At 35.9% G+C, this 17,594-nt stretch overlaps 2 protein-coding genes across 4 annotated transcripts in view; both read left to right on the top strand.

The window, feature by feature from the left end:
• The window catches only part of LOC149795901 (uncharacterized), a 75,302-nt gene extending 68,956 nt beyond the window's left edge, over positions 1-6,346 (top strand). For 2 of the 3 annotated variants that reach the window (XR_016422444.1, XR_016422443.1), the window contains exons 13-14: positions 2,736-3,350; positions 3,387-6,346. Coding sequence is in view for 1 of the 3 variants with exons in the window: in XM_089965820.1 (XP_089821946.1) it covers positions 2,736-2,891 (156 nt within the window). In the remaining 2 variants the exon portion in view is untranslated. Of the gene's footprint in view, positions 1-2,735 lie in introns of all 3 variants that reach the window. The other variant, XM_089965820.1, reaches the window with a different exon arrangement.
• A 7,888-nt stretch (positions 6,347-14,234) lies between these two features.
• The window catches only part of LOC149795900 (ferroxidase HEPHL1-like), a 72,437-nt gene continuing 69,077 nt past the window's right edge, over positions 14,235-17,594 (top strand). Inside the window, exon 1 of the mRNA XM_089965819.1 lies at positions 14,235-14,489. Coding sequence (XP_089821945.1) covers positions 14,338-14,489 — 152 coding nt within the window. The 5' untranslated portion in view covers positions 14,235-14,337. The remainder of the gene's footprint in view (positions 14,490-17,594) is intronic.

The raw sequence follows: 17,594 nt of genomic DNA, 5'->3' as shown, positions 1-17,594 counted from the left end.
ACGTCTCCTATGTTGATAGTCGCCGAATTTGTCTTTCGTTTTGCGACAGCATTACAGGCCAGTTAATCATTAAAACCCTGACTGGCTTGTGATAAGAGGGACTTTTGACCGGTAACTATACCAGTTTAACATCGTAATACAGTACAAAAATGTCAGGTGTTCGCTTGTGTAAGTTTCTTTTCGTGGGAATGCTATAGCATATAGTTACAGCATTCATAGTGTTCATTCTTGGGATTGCAATTTATTGTGGACGATTTTATTGTTGTGGTTAATTTTTGTTCTGGTTTATTTTTTTATTATTGTAGAGGTAAAATATCATTAATTTACGTGAATAATGTTTAAGCTTCACCTTCTATATAGTGAAGAAGCGAATTCTTTATACTAAAATAATTATTTCGTCACAACAATAATTCACAGGTGATACAACAGAACATGTAGGACTTTTCTTGTATAGAAGAAATGAAAATCGAAGACATAATGTAATAATGAGTGGTTCTCTGCAAAAAATCGGAAGATATTAAAAAACGGGAGGTAGACGTGGTGCGACACCAAAAATAGGGAGGATTGTTTTCCTCCCGGCATGAAAGTTGACAGGTATGGTGTAAGGTCGCTTACATCAAAGTAAACTACAACTCAGGTTTTACAGTATTAGCATAATTTTTGAAGCATTATTTCCAAAACTTTATTATGGTGGCGCTCACCAGATAATATGTACTTTTGAGAGGGTGACATATGTAAGGTGAAGTAGTTCGCATTTAAAACATGCACAGTGGAGAGAATGTTTGCATACCTCTATGCTACATTAATGTAATGTGGATGATATTTCTTTTGGATATTGTACTTTTGGAAATTTTACATGATTTAAGCACACTGCTAACTAAAATGACTGCTCCCTTGTGTTAAAAAATCAGTCTGAATTAGTCTAAAGTACACTATACATAGCAGCTATTAAAATAGGGAAAATGAATTTTGCCAGACTAGACAATACCAGCTTCTGAAAGTGCAATGAATGAATTACCAAATACGTAAAATGTAAAAAAAGTTATCGGCTGTTTTTTATACAATTGACCTCTGAAGTTCAGGAAGTGAAAATGACCAAGTAGAGCTAGCACTTTTTTGAAAGGTGCACATTTGAAGTAAGGCCAAGCTGTATACTCTATAACCCATAGTACACCCATCAATCATACACCAAAATAAAGGGAATTAAAGGTTCTTTGCATTAGACCTAAGATATACAAGGTCTTTTTCAAATAGCCAGTATAACCAGTGAGGAAAGCCGGGGACATTCTTTTTCTTTAAAATCCTAACCCTTATGCAAAATGCGAAACTGTATAGCGCCACCTATTGTATTTTGGAGATATCATTAACGTTTAGCGCAATGGTGCCCATGATTCATCTCCAAGGGATGTACTTAATTCAGCGCGTAATCAAACCTACATGTACATGCGGTGGCGACATTATGTAAATGCGTTCAGTAGCCTAATTGCGAGCGTTGAATGGAACCGTATTGTTTGTTCGTTGTGTTGGCCTACTGGGATTACATTTTATTAAGTTTAGGTATTTACAATTTCAAAGCAAAGTAAACACGTAATTACAGGTGCACTGGTATAAAATGTCCAATGCAATAATGCATAAACAAACAATAATCGAGTAAAAACGGATAGGTAGTGCTGCAGGAACTCGCGATTGCTAAATTCTTGTCATCGTTCGATCAAATTATACACTTATCTAAATTAGGCAGAAACAATAAGAAAAAAGAAAATTAAATTACTTTTCAAACAAGTTTATACCATTTATTTTTAATAATCCTGCACACCAACCTCGAGATAAGTATACATGTAATTTTGTTAAATAACAGTTTGCCTAAATAAATGCATTTAGGACTTACCTCGTGCATGTTGAGATGCCTTGGAGTTGTAAATCGGCTTATACGCAGATCATGCACTTTTTAGTGTTTATACCTGTTCAGTTTGGGGGTCGGCTTATACGCGAACGTGGTTATACGCGAGTATATACGGTAGTCGGTGTAATATGCACTCGTGTGTAGCAGACACACTCGCATGATGATCTAGTAATTAATTCTCATCTATCTACACAGTCATTCCGGATTCCTATGAAAGAAATCAAGATATATAGAATTAATTGTAGAGAATTATAAATTACACACCAGACAGAATGGAAAGTGCTATCCCTGGATTCTATAGTAGAAAGCTTGATAATATTAGGCATAATTAATATTTAATACAAATATTACTATCATATATATATATATATATATATATATATATATATATATATATATATATATATATATATATATCGCTCTGATTGGCCTAGTGGTTAAAGTGCCCACCTTGGATGCAGGAGGTCGCGACTTTGAACCCCCGACCAAGTCATACCAAAGACTTATAAAAATGTTACCAGCACCTGCTTCGCTAGGCATTCAGCATTAGGTGGTTAATTCTACGATTGGTCAGCCCAGTGTCAGGATAATGTGATGTTGTGGGACATGATGCAACATGTCAGCGACATGATGCCCCAGTGCTGGACATCACTCTAAAATGTAACACTGCAGACATTATAGTGATATGCCTGAACTTTTTTAAAGCAACATTAAAAGTCCAAATCACACACACATTTGTATATTTATATGTGCGTGTGACAATTATATCCTAAACTAAGTGATTGGGTCGAGCACAATTTTGCTTTATATTATGATCTATTTTATTTTCCAGAATGGCAGATATTTCCTACAGAAGGATGGACCAAGTGAAAAAACTGTGGAGGCTTTATTAAACCTATACTATGACATTTTTCTTCCCACAATAGATTTGAAGTTGACATTGCCTTACAGACTGCATGAAAAATACAAGGAGCTGATTAAGAAATAGACTTTGATCAATTTCTGTGTTCTGTGTGGTAGAATGTGATACAGGAGTAAATTGGTTTTAAAGTTGATTCATGGAATGTATTACCAATCAATAATTTTCCATGAAAACAATTTCTACATACAAGATGGAAACAGGATCCAAGAGGAATGTTTTCTTATGCTGGAATTCTTGACCAAGATGCATGTTTTTCTCCCATTCATTTGTATAACACAGCTTGTATATTTACTGGACAGCATGGTGCAGTGTGGAATACATTTCTTGATTTTGGTGCTGTATTGTAGACTTCAACAATATTTTACTTGTGATATCTTGAATATATACAGTTTTAGCTTGTGATATTTTGAATGACCTCTGTTTTAAATGGATTTCAACATTCCACCTTTGATTTTGTTTACAAGATGCTGTACTTTGAAGCCATGTCAGGTGTTTTAGATGATTTCAACTTTGAAGCCATGTCAGGTGTTTTAGTTGATTTCAACTTTGAAGCCATGTCAGGTGTTTTAGATGATGAGAAAACTAAACCACATTAGGGAAGATGACTTATTAAATCATGAATATTTAACTTCTTTAAAATATTGATATTGGTATTTATCACAGTACAGTTTTCCTATAGTCTATTCAGTCTCATATTTTTGGTATCACAACATGTTACATATCACTTTATCTGATTCTGATTGGTCCAAATAAGCCCATGAAATTATTGTGCAGTATTCTCTTGACTGACTGGCTGCTATCACTTCAGGTTTTTCTGATTGGTCCAAATAAGCCCTTTGTTACGTGTTTAGGCTCATTCAAAAAGTAACAAGAAAAGGGTGAAGACAACAAGCTTTGTAAAATTTAACAAATAATTTATTTCCCTAGAAAAACAAGGTAAAAATGAGAAAAAGAACGTACGGATTTACAAATTAAATCCAAAAATAATCCAAGAATTAAAAAAAGAAGTCCTAGTAATAAAAAGTCCTAATGAAACTGAGTCTGCATTCCCGATGAAATCCAAAATGGAAGGCAATGACGCATGCTGTGGTGAGCATCGTACTGATGTGCCAACAGTTCTTTGTTGAATCACAGAAAATAATATTCCAGTGTTTGAATTCTGTGCAAGTTTTGATAACTGTCCTTGTCTATGAATTAATTTAGAACACAAGTACTTCCAGGGAAAAATAATCTTTTTAATCCAAATAACTTGAAGAAAACAAAATAATTAGCCCCAAAACTGGTCACAACATAAAACACTTTAACTTCTCAAGTGTTAAGGCAAGTAATGACTATTCTTTCTCAAAACATCAATAATAAATCTGGCTACAATGCAAAACAGATGCCTGGATGTGGGTCAATCTTCTGGAAAAACCTAATTGATACATGTTAGGGGCCGTCCATTTTAGTACGTACGCATGGAGGGGGGTGAACCCAAATGGATTCTTGTTCTTTGATTTATAATTTGCATAAAAGTATAATATATTTTGTTTGGGACTATTTTTTATGCACAACAAAAGTGCAGCATCTGTCAGAATGGCAAAATTATTCATTTTTCTTTCTATCTAAATATTTTACACTGAAATGTGTGTGTGTGTGTGTGTGTGTGTGTGTGTGTGTGTGTGTGTGTGTGACTTTGATTTTTAATGTAGCGTTAACAATTTTTCAGTCATATCGCTATGATGTCTGCAGTATGGCAGTTTATAGTGATGTCTAGCGCTGGGGCATCATGCTGCAGACATGTAGCATGATGTCCCACCCAGTGACATTATCCTAACATTAGTGCAACCAGTCCTAGCACTAACCTCTTAATGCTTGAGCTCAGCATTAAGAGGTGTGTGTTTGGGCTGGTCATCCTAGTGTCAGGATAACATGATTGGGTGGGACATAGTGCCACATGTCTGCAGCATGAGGCCCCAGTGCTAGACATCACTATGAACTGCCACAATGCAGACATTGTAGCGATGTGACTCAAATTGATAAAGCTATGTTAAAAATTCAAATCATAAACACCTGCCTGCATTAGTTGCCACTTAACATCATGCAGGGAAATGCATCAGACCTTCTCAACATCCCCATGTCCACAGGAGGATATCATAATTATAAAAATATATGCAGTAGCAAATGTTATATTGATATCATTTAGACCATATAGGTTATTATATACTTGCCATAAATGTTATATTGAGAACATAAGCACCATATTGGTTGTTGTTTTTGTAGGGTTTAACGCCACTTTTCAGCACAAGATAGGCTATACATGGCAGCCAGTATTAATGGTGGAGAAAGAGCCCGGGAAAACCCTGGAAAGAACCACTGACCTCCGAAAAGCTACTGGCAAGCTTTCTCACATACCCACTTTGGTTGAACCCAAGACTCGAACCCAGACAGACAGAGGTGAGGTGGCAGTGATCAATAATGGTGAACGCTTTAGACCACTCAGACACTCGGGGCCCACCATATTGGTTATTATACACTTGCCATAAAAGAAGATTCCGTTAAGAGATTTATACCCAAAAAAGTATTATCTGAGATGATACTTTTACAAATTTCATAGAAGCAATATAGACCTCTGAGAAGTAGATTTATGTGCATGAATGCTTTCAGTTTTTGCATGTGAGTGGTATATATGGTGCTTGTAGGCTACCGTATATGCTCATGTATAAGCCCAATCCAACTACAAACTGAATAGACTCAGATTTGACATAGCTAAATACACTGGCTGATCTGGGTAGGTGCATTTTCTTAGCAATAATCAATAGAACAAGCAACATAGTCCCTCCTCTGCATTATGTGATGACAAATTCGGGTCTATGTTGTTTGCAGTTAGACATGGTTTATAAGCAAGCATATACAGTAAGTAGTATAATTAAGAAGCTTTGAACTATAGAAGTGAGGAAGAGATAAGAGATGTTCCAAATAATTAACTTTTTTTGTTATCCAAGGAGAAGCATAAAAGAAAAGAGCATGAATACACTGGCTATTTAATTTTATCTACAACAAAATGCCATAGAAAGTACACATGCCACAGATCCATCCTTCAGTTTTTTAAATTTTGTTCTGCTGGTCAAATGTTAAACATGTCTTAGACATTGAACAAATTATCATGGTTGTCTGAGACATTTGCTGTTAGCCATGAATTTGTTTGTTGTTTTAAATCCAACAATTGACAGCAAAGAATTTAGTAAATGTATGGAAATTATTTTGAAAGTGCAAAATGCTGCTGTCATAGTTTAAGTTTGTTACTCAACATAAGCTGTCAGAATCTTTAGTTTTCTGATTTTTCATTCTTTTCAAATTTGTTATAATTGATGTTGCATGAAGCACTCTACAGTGTGTGTGTGTGTGTGTGTGTGTGTGTCCATTTTATTATCATCATTTTTTATTATTATGACAACTTAAGATAATAAATGTTATGTTAAGGTAATTTATCAGTGAATTTGTTTTTGTGTCTGAGCTAAAATATAATTCTGGAAAAGGTTTGTTTGCTTTTCTTATAATTTATACCATGATATTCAAATAATGAGTATAATTTTAGTATATATGTATATGCAAATTGTAGTATATATGTATATGTAAATTCTGGCGTAATTTGTTTAAAAATCTTATACTTGAACTGTTAGTGGTTAGAGCGTCCGCTTCAGATACGGAAGGTCGCGGGTTCAGACCCTGGCCGAGTCATACCAAAGACTTGTAAAAATGGTACTTGCAGCTGCCTCGCTTGGCGCTCAGCATTAAGAGGTAAGTGTTAGGACTCGTCGGCTTGGTGTCAGAATAATGTGACTGGGTGGGACATGATGCTACATGTCTGCGGCATGATGCCCCAGTGCTAGACATCAGTAGAAACTGCCAAATTGCAGACATCGTAGTGATATGACTGAACTATTGTTAAAGCTATGTTAAAAATCCAAAACATGCACACAGACACACACACACTTGAACTGTGACTTATTGAGAATTCTGATATTGGCTGGCTGGCTTCAAATCACAGACCATTCAAATTTTGGAGTTTAGTCAAAGCTTTGGAAAAGGAATATTTTACAAGTAAGAGGCCAAGATGCGTTTTAAAAAGGAATGAGACTTTCATCTTTGTCATCATAATCAATAAAATAATTCACAATTCCCACCACCATATTGCATTTAATCAATTTAATTATTTGCCAGTGACTTGGGTGAAGTCTACAGTTATCATATTATTACCATCTCCAGGGATTTCAGTCCATAAAAACTTTAAATGTGTAGTACTTATTCCACCAGTTTGCTACATAGATGTTATGTGTACAGTCGCTTACGTTTATTTTTTTTTTACATTAGCGTTGCCTACTCAAACAGAATTTATCTAAGATAATTTGAAGATATCTGCCGCAAAATTCAGGTAATATTAAGCTATCTGCAGATATTGCAAATTACGTCCAGGTAATAAATTTGATCTAGCTGAGGATAATTATATATTTCCTGATTTTGTGAAGTTCTCTCTTGTTTAAATTAACCCAGAAACATAATTTATCCGAGGTAATTGATAGATACCTGCCAAGAAATTCGCAGAAGAATCACGTAATATACAGTTACCTTTAGGAAATGCAAGTAAGTTTCAGGTAACATATTGGCGTCTGGAATATAAAATAGGTTGTACTAAGTTAACTACATATTATGAGCCATAATTATCATTTTGTCAGGGTAATGCAAACTTTGATAGAAAGGTAGATAAGCTCGCATTACCATCCAATTTTAATTATCTTCAGATAATGCTAATTTGATTTAGATAATATATACATAAACGACATATAAATTGGGTTTATCTGAGGTTACTGTATATTACAAAAGAGGGTGGTATTTCTCGAGCATTTACATAGGGATTGAAACAAATTCTCAGAAAGAGTCAGGTAAATTTTGCGCTAACCAATTTTTGAAACAAATTCTCAGACAGACAGGTAAATTTGCATTATTAGCCAATTTTCATTATTCTGAGAGAATGCCAGTTATGTTAGTGTACATCAGTATAGAGTTACCTCGCCAGATAAATTACGTTGAACTGAGGTAACCATATATACCTGAATTTTCGAATATTTCTCATGCAATAAAAAACGGTTGCTATAAGAATGAAAAAGAAACTAATGAATCTGCAACCCGAGGCAATATTAAATACAACTTAATATGAAGGTTAGTGACCTGTATGAGTTATGATGCGGGATCGGAAGTAAGCAACATTTAGTATTAGGCACGAGATACAATGTGTCTCAGGTGGATGGTTTGGGTAGTTAACTTAAAGCAGTTAAAAACAAATCTCGCTGGATTAGAACGATAGCTGTCCTGGGGTAAAGAAGTATTTTCGAGCTAACCACGTATATACTATTTTTCTTTTAACCCAAAATGTGGATGCTGAATGTATGGTGCAATTATTATAATGTAAGCGATATTTTTATTTAGACAAACGCTGTGTAATTTCATGTTATTAAAGAAGCTGTGCTTGTTTGTAATGGATAATAATTTTGTCATACCCACGCTTCCAAGAACTGGTGATATTAAGGACTCATTTTGTCTCTGCGTTTTTCATATCTGTCCGAGTAGTAAATTTTATGCCATTAATTATACTGACCTAAAAAGTCGTACTGCACGTGCATATTGGAATACAGTTGTGCTATGCATCAACAACTAGTTTTTATGTCAACATTTCAGGATTCGTTCATTCAGCAAAATTAAAACTATGAATCCAAGATCTAATTACGATACGTTACCTCCCTTCCCGTCAATGCCTCTGGAAATGAAAGTGTTTGCCGCATAAATGGTGAGTCGCTGTGATCCATATTTGAAAGTTTATTCAAAATGGCATACAATTACTTACCCATGCTGTATAAAAGTTCGCATATTTTACTAACTGGTGTATATCAAGATGTATGCTGCATGAGCACAGAAAATAATGAAATTAATAGTATACGCATGCCCTCTGTTTTTAACCCACTACCGATTTTTTTTAAAAAAACGAAAATTTCAAGGGTATTTTAACAATGCACAAAACGTAGTTATTTCATTCAATAATTTATAATTTATAACCTGGTTGTCGATAGGGGGTCTCTAACACTGTCAAACTATTGGCTTTTGAAATTAAACGGAAGATCTTGATGTAAAAAGCAGACAGATTGCTTGCAGTCCTCTTTTGGTTTCTAGGACAGTCCACTTCAGTAAAATCTGTGCCGTCTGCGTCCAATAAATTGAACAAATAACAAAAGAAACTCTTCTATACGTGTGCTCTAAGGGATTTAACTCCAGAATTTACGGAAATATTGACATTATTAAAGACGGTGAACTGTATCACATATTTTGCTTGAAAAGAAGACTCGCCTACGCAAATATGGGGACCGTTTTGCTAAAGAAACTCCCGTTTGATCGAAACGTGAACAAGTGGACAGTGTTTGAGACCCCCTGTCGACACGAAAATCCGGTTATAAATTGATAAATGAAATGACAATCTGATTAAAATCAGATCTCCACTGTCCTGTGTGAAGATATGACAGCGACCGCATAGGGGTCATGTTCTGGTGACCTTTGAGTTAGCCATTGGAAATGAAGCATTCAAAAATGTGAAAGTGAATCAGATCCATAGACACACACCGATGCTCTTCAGCTATACTGCTCAGCCTCCCAAACGCGAAGATATAAGGCTTCATCTGATTGGCTGATAATCTTAGCGAGTATGGTAATAACATAGGTCATCAGAATATGACCCCTAAGCGGTCGCTGTCAAATCTTCACGTAGGACAGTGAAGCTCTGATTTTAATCAGATTGAATGAAATGACTTAGATTTTTACATTTATTTTATTTTTGCTTTTAAAATCGATAGGGGGTGCAAACAGCGGGATGGTGTGTGAATATTAGGCTATAATTTGTTAATTTTTTTCTACACGCTTTTTATTTGTCCCTCTTATCAAAAGAAATCTAAGACATTTAAACATCGCGATGTAAAACGAAGAAAATAGTAGCTTTCATACAAGATATTTGATTATAATTTAGGATCTGACTTGCTAGCAAAGTCCAGATACAACAGGATCTGGATCACATCTGGTATCTTCATGTCATTATTATTTATTAGGCGTCTTACTTCATACATATGTTTAGAAATGAAATGTACATGATCGCGGACTTTTAACAGGGTTGCCTCTTTCACATAATTACGACAGAAGATGAGCCACCCCTTTCTGTGGCGAACCTTGCTTTACAACATGTTTTTCCGCAGTTTTGTTGATTGAATTTATTCACAGAAAAAGTTACACGGGTCATATAAGCGCACGTACTGATATAAATTTAAAAACTAATTTTAATTTACAATTTAATCGCAATATAGTTATCACAAAGTTTATTCAATCGGGATTTTTGAGTGATCTAAACATTAATTATCATAACAAAATCTCCCGCGCTTCAGGCCTAAGTTCATCCTTATGAGTTTGTCAAGCTATATTCTCAGGAAAATTGGAAACGCTGATACAGGCAGCACGTAATGCACGCAAAAAACTAGATTCGTGTGCCAAATCGCGAAAGTTGATCTAGTCGAGACATAATCAGTGGTTGCAGTAGCAAACCAATCGAGATACTCTGGCCTCGCGCCGTCATGGTCGCCCTAGGCCCCGCGTACTCCTAACGCCTCCTCTGTAGACGGGATCACGCCGCTTGCTTGAATGTGATTTAAAAATGTCTAAGTACGACATCATTGAATTTGCGGTTAAGTATATTTGGAGGAATTTATACGTTAATCTTCAATGAAATTTTGATGGACACGGCGCGAAATAAAGTGAATAAACGCCATTTAAAGGTATGTGTAATCAAATTCTCCAAAATGACACCCATAGCTGCAAAAGGTGAGTATATGAGTTGTACTTGTTACAAGTGTAATAGTAGATATTGAATTAAAATTTGATATTCGTACGTTTCAAAAGCTTATATATGTTATCATTTGTTGGCGTGCAGTTAATAGGTAACGTGAAAAAAAGCTCGAATATGTTTTGTGAAATCTCAAAACAAAGGATTCATATCCTTATAGTTTGTCAACCAATTTCCAGGCCCTGCGTGGCCGAGTGCTATAACGCGCTAGTCTTTACCGATCTCACCTCTGTCCGCTGCGTTCTGACCATCACGTTCATTTGAGAAAGCTTGACACGGCTTGCTGTGGGTCGGTAGTTCTTGTCTAGCTCTTCCGCCACCAAAAATATAATGGCTACAATGCATAGCTGACCACATGCTGAAAAATGACCTTAAACCCCACAAAACAAAACAATAATGTTACAGCCAGTTTGGCACATTTCGTTACCCACATAAATAACATTTCTAACGGTTACCCTGTCAAGAAGTGAAAGGTCAAAGTCTGGAGTCTATATTTGAACCATATTTTAGTTGGTAAGTGACAAGTATGTACATTTTTACATATTAATTGCATTTAAAAACATATAAGGAAATATACTTCTATATTTAGCCATGAACTTATTCACCGTTATGTTAAATTTGCGGTCATTGTGATTTTTAGTTACAAGAACAATGTAATGAGAACATATATTTGCCGTACTTGATATTTTACAACGATGGTAAAATGTCTGGATTAGATATATTTTCACTCTGCTTCAACTCTTACTTAAAAATATATTCCCAATATTTATAGATCTCTATTTATTTTACAGAAGAAAATAAACGAACCCGCCTCGCATGCGGTAGAAATTCACGACATATATACATTGACTCAAGGAAGACATTTGCAAAATGACGCTTTCTTAGTGAAGGTATCATTAGTAGAAACTAAAAATTCAAGTGAAAGTGGTATTTTGAGCTCGAATTTCTTGACCTCGATTATGGTACCGTTACAAAATTGCAAAATGAGGCAAAGAATCCCTATAAGAAATTTGATACTTTCTCTGCAAGATGTTACACATACGAATTAGCTGGAGCAAATGATACATAATGAAATACACGAAGCGGTATTAAAGTATAGTTTCTCTCAATCAATCAATCAAGAGAGAGAATGTCCAATTTCATTTTCCTGTGTTTTTCATCCACTCTACTGCTTAAATCCCCAAGCTTTTCACCGCATATGATTCCCGACACCACCATCCACCCCCGACAGTGATCCAGAGGTCATAATTATAAAACAATAAAATATACTTTGCGTCTTTTGCTTTTCCTTTTTATGGCTACGGATATGAAGTTCGGTCAGAACAAATTTTAATTTTTTTGTTGACCACTACCCTCTTCCCTTTCACAGCCATGCGTAGAGGACCAATAACAACCTCTCCACCACCCACCCACACCTCCACCCCGCCTTCTTACATATTGCCATCACAGGGGCAACACTGAATCTATTTATAGGCTGAATATGGCCCCTCTGGACCGTGGGACAGGGGTCGCAGTTCATAGCCTGTTACGTATATTAGTAGTCCTACATTTAAGAATGCATGCATAAAGTTTGGTCACAAATATTAAAAATTCATCTGTAGTTGCAATTTTTATGATTTGACTTTTGTATTCCTTCCATGGAACCCATAGGAGGGGCACAAAAGCATTATAATTTTCATTCCCCCACCCCACCCCCTACATATGGTCACCAATATCTCGATGCCTTTTTTTTTAAAAAAAAAAAAAAAAAAAAACTATTTTGTTTTGTTTTGTTTTCAGTTTTAATGCCGTTGAGGTAAAAATGCTTTTACAAAATATCCACGAGTAACGTTTTTGTTCTCAACCTTCCTAAGCCGAACGGTGTTATCTCAGATGGTGGAACGACGGAATCGTAATCCAGAAGCCAGTCGGGTCGGCTGCCTCTCTGTGTCTTGGGAAAGGCACTTAGATCCGATTTGCACGGCATGATTTATCAAACTGTCAAAATAAATACTATCTTTTCTTATTGAATGGACCAATATTGTGTTATTAAGAATGATCCCTGCATTATGCTTAATTTTCACAATACTTTCATGTACAACATGTTTGAATTGTTGCTAGTCTTCGTTCTTTCATGTGAACATTATCGTGCAACAATCAATTAAAATGCATTTCTTCAGATGCATATTACGAAATTGTGAAAGCTATGGAATATATAGTATCTTAGATAACAATGGTTATCTTGAGATGGATATGACATCCACACTTACTCAGTATTTCCCGCTTATTGTAAGCACGCTGTGGCCCACTGTTCTTAATTTCTTTACTACTTATATTAGTATGCTATCGTCTAGCAATGTCAGTTTATATGCTACTCACGCTGCACTATGTTTCCATGGTAACATCACAGATATTGAATGAATATTAAACTATTAACTGACACCTCTACGTAATTTTTTTGACATGTGTACTAAGTTTGGATGAAATATTTTGAACCTTTTGCCATCTGCGCATCGGAAACGAAAATACTTATGGACAGACAAACGGACACAGCAATGGCTATATTCCCCCGTGTTATAATCTGGGGTAGAGGTGGGGAGGGGAAAAAATAATTACACCATTCATGTAAGTGATCAGAGCACTCTTTGATTTGTTTGTATTTATTTCATGCCCAAAGGAGTTTGATTGAACCCATTTCTGAGGCTTGGACCTCTCCGGTGGCCTAAGTGGTTAGAGCGTCCGCCTTGGATGCGGGATGTAGCGGGTTCGAACCCGGCCGAGTCATACCAAAGACTTATAAAATGGTATTTGCAGCTGCCTCGCTTGGCGCTCAACATTAAGAGGTTAGTGTTAGGACTGGTCGGCCTGGAGTCAGGATAATGTGATTGGGTGGGACATGATGCTACATGTCTGCGGCATGATATCCCAGTGCTAGACACCACTATAAACTGCTATGTTGCATATATCGTAGTGATACGGCTGATTTGTTTAAAAGCTACGTTAAAAATCCAAATCACACACACACACACACACACACACATTTCTGAAGACATTTGTCCTCTCGGTAAGTGATTTACAGGGCAAGTCGCTTATTGTTCTTAAATGTAATAACTTTTACTGGTTATAACTTTCAAATGTCTTTGTTCTCCGATGAAAGGTTATATCCATCTTTTGTACAAATAAGTATTTATATTCCAATAAAAGTCTAAAATAATGCATTTCCCGAGTTTTGCAATTAAAAAAACATGTTTCTTCCTAACTAGTTTCGAATCAACCATAATATTCAATATTTGTTTTGTTTTTTATTGTTCCACGAGTCCCACAGAACATGAGTGAAGATGTTAGGTATTTGTGTGCAACAGTCACCGTACATCATATGTTAATCTATGAGGAAACGTATCGAGAAGAGTCGAGCTGTTCTTTAGATATCTGCGACGGTAGATTCACAGACCAAGGCTATTCAAGCGTGACAAATGGCGATCATTTGTCTGTCACATATCTTCCCTTTCATAATTTGCAGTTGTCTGTCAGTCAACAGTTGGAGACACAACTCCTTTCTGAGTAGCGTGTCTGCTGGAACGCCGTGGATTCTTTTCCGAGCTTTCAACCTCTTGTGAGAAGATGGATACACCACTGTTTATTTTGCTGTTAGTATTCTCTTGCTTTAGTGTTGACTCCGTTTCTGGAAAAGTTCGACAGATTTTCTTAGCGGCCGTTGAGACAGATTGGGACTATGCTCCATACGGAAGAGATCTTGTGTACAATAACCAAAGGTAAGCGAATTAAATGATTTACAGGATTGTTGGAGCATTTTAATTTCAATTTATAAGATGAACGGCTCTCTTGAGGGTGGGGAATTTTTTTACAAAATTGTATAGCAAGAACAAATTTGCACACATTTCATAACTTCATAATTCGCAAATAGGTAGAGCGTCCAGGTTTCTGGTTTTGAAGACTTTTCTATGCACGAATTCAACACAATTCAAAGTCTGAAGGAGTTCTGATTATCGTAAAAGATATTTCATGATGGCGCAGTTATTCCAGGTTTCAATTTTGTAGAATACACAAGTTGACAGATACCTAAGTATATAATGACACGCAATGTTTTCTTGATGAGAAGGAATCGTGTAACTCGCTTTATATTTTCACCAAGGAATATGTCACGATTTCGGAAAATTTAAGACAAGGTACAATTGACCCTTTATATTTTCTCCAAGTCTACGTATTTTTTGTTTTTCATTGTTATTTTTGTCTGCTTTTTGCTGCATTTATTATTCTTCATCAGAATACAGAAATAAGAGAACAAAGCCTATTTTCTCTTTAAAGAAAATTCAGGCCAAGCAATTAATTTTGTTTTTAAATCTTTGTATGGAACACGAAGCTATTTTATAATAACCTTGAATATTTCATTCCATGTCATGCTTGATACAGTGGGAGAGTTATCCGGATTTTATAGCCTGTTTCATGCTCGCGGCAAGAGTCCTTCATGGTTATTGCATATTTTTCCTAAACATTTAGCATGTTCGTAATCTGTAAGATCCATTAATTGTTATTTAGATAAACGAATACGCATGTTTAACACTATTTCGAAAGTGAGTTCACATTTGGAATGACTCATTTCACGAATAACCACGTGCTTTGGTGCATAGAACTTACACGATATATGAAATGTTTTAAATGTGGGGTTACCATAAGACCCAATCTAAATGTCATTCTATAAATAGTTCTATAATTTAAAAAAAAAAAATTACATTTATCTAGTCAAACTTTCGAATGTAAAATCACACACTCGTGGTTAAACCTGTGTGGCTGAATGTATTTTGCTATTCTGCACTGAAAATTTGCATTATTATTCAGATATGAATTTTATTTAACGTGAATAACGCGCACCCAAATACAAAAAGCGTAGACACAGATTTGCAGTGTCATTATGCCATGGCTGATCTGGGTCTAAACGTTTGGTAGTTCAACGTACTATGCTGGAGAAGAGTTGGATTTTTTTTGTACTTATTTTAGACCGCTCCGGTGGCCTAGTGGTTAGAGCGTCCGCCTCGGATGCGAGAGTTCGTGGGTTCGAACTCCGGCTGAGTCATATCAAACACTTATAAAAAAAAACTGGTACAAACATCTGCCGCGCTAGGCGCTCAGCATTAAGAGGTTAGTATTAGGACTGGTTGGCCTGGTGTTAGGATAATGTGACTGGGTGGGACATCATGCTACATGTTTGCGGCATGATACCCCAGTGCTAGACATCACGATAAACTGCCACACTGCAGACATCGTAGCGATATGACTGAAAAAGCTACGTTAAAAATCCATATCACACACACACACACACACACACACACACATTTGTTTTAGTCCCATGTATGACAGTCAAGAATTACAGCCAGGTGTGGCTTTAGTTAAGTGCTTCATTAAATCGTTTTCGTTATCTTCTGTACGTAGTCTTAGCTCTGTCAGAGGCATATATTGTTGATGTTTCTCTGGCTGTGGTGTGTTTTGATCTTCACATGCAAATTAATGCAATTTTAGAAATGTCACTGCATACCATGTCAATTTTATGTCGGTTTGCGTCACTTCCTAATTTGGTTGCGTGCTCAGCGAATTGGAAATATTTGTCATAATCATTAGAGTAACTTTAAAATGTTACAAATGACTTTGATGAAAACATTTGGACATCATGGAGAAACATGACGACTTTCACAATGGTTTTAATCTGTCATTAAGAAAACTCATATGATTTTCAGATAAACAAACCTGCGACCTGTTTGCGTTCTTTTTTATTCATTAGGATATACCAAAGTCCTGCTAATTTGATAGCTCATTATTTTCTCATATGTGTGTATTCTGTGAACTTCTGAAATTATTATCTTATATAGTAGGTTTGTTATTTAATAACAGTTAACCTGACCTAATTTAATCTCTCTCTCTCTCTCTTGATCGAACGAGAGAGAGAGAGATAGAGAATCTATTTGTGACCTCTCCATTTATCTGTCTACATATATGTGCATGTCAGCAGTTTTTCTCATCAACATTCTCTCTCTCTCTCTCTCTCTCTCTCTCTCTCTCTCTCTCTCGCTCGCTCCCCCCCCCCCCCATCTCTCTCTCTCTCTCTCTCTCCGTTAGTGTATGTAGATATGGGTTAAACTTCAAACAATATATGCTGTAAAGGCTATAACCGTTCTTTATTAAATACACCATTTTATTATGCATTCTTGATCTGGCGCTGGATAAAGCTGTTCAATCCGTATTTCCGTATCACACACCCAGAATATAACTACGTAGGTTTCTTCTTTGACGTCAGCGCGTAGATATTTGTAGATGCCAAGAATGGAACTTGTATAAATCCCAATTCGATTTTAATTGCGTTCATACAGTAAAGCTAAATATATTTATAAAGCGTACATGATGGCTATATAATAAATACAAAACCACATTCGTGATATGTTCTGAGTGTGAGAAAAGCGCTTCTTTGATATATGATGATTAAATCTCTGCCAGACTGCCTCGACAAATCCCTAGGCCATATCAAACTCGTTTGTTCAGCCGACTGAGAACAAAACAAATATACAGTTTTTTATATGTATCTTTCTGGTGTTATCATACTGTCCTGTTCTTGAATCACTATTATTCATAAAACTAACTTTTAAAGCATTGTTTGTTTGACAGACTGGCATACTTAATAAAGTTTTTAATCTATCTGTCTTCGCGGATTGTTGAAAGCGACAACAATTATAATACCATTGTGGTAAATAAAAAATCACCACAAAACACGTAGTAAGACCTTAATAAGCATTTCTAAACTTTTGATAAGGTGGAGTCAAATACCTAATGTCTGCACAACTGTAAATATAATCATTCATAATCAGTCATCA

This window comes from Sinohyriopsis cumingii, chromosome 7, assembly GCF_028554795.1.
Source record: "Sinohyriopsis cumingii isolate HCF-2022 chromosome 7, ASM2855479v2, whole genome shotgun sequence".
In the NCBI taxonomy this organism is placed as follows: Eukaryota; Metazoa; Mollusca; class Bivalvia; order Unionida; family Unionidae; genus Sinohyriopsis; species Sinohyriopsis cumingii.
This window is presented reverse-complemented; position numbering and strand designations above follow the sequence as displayed.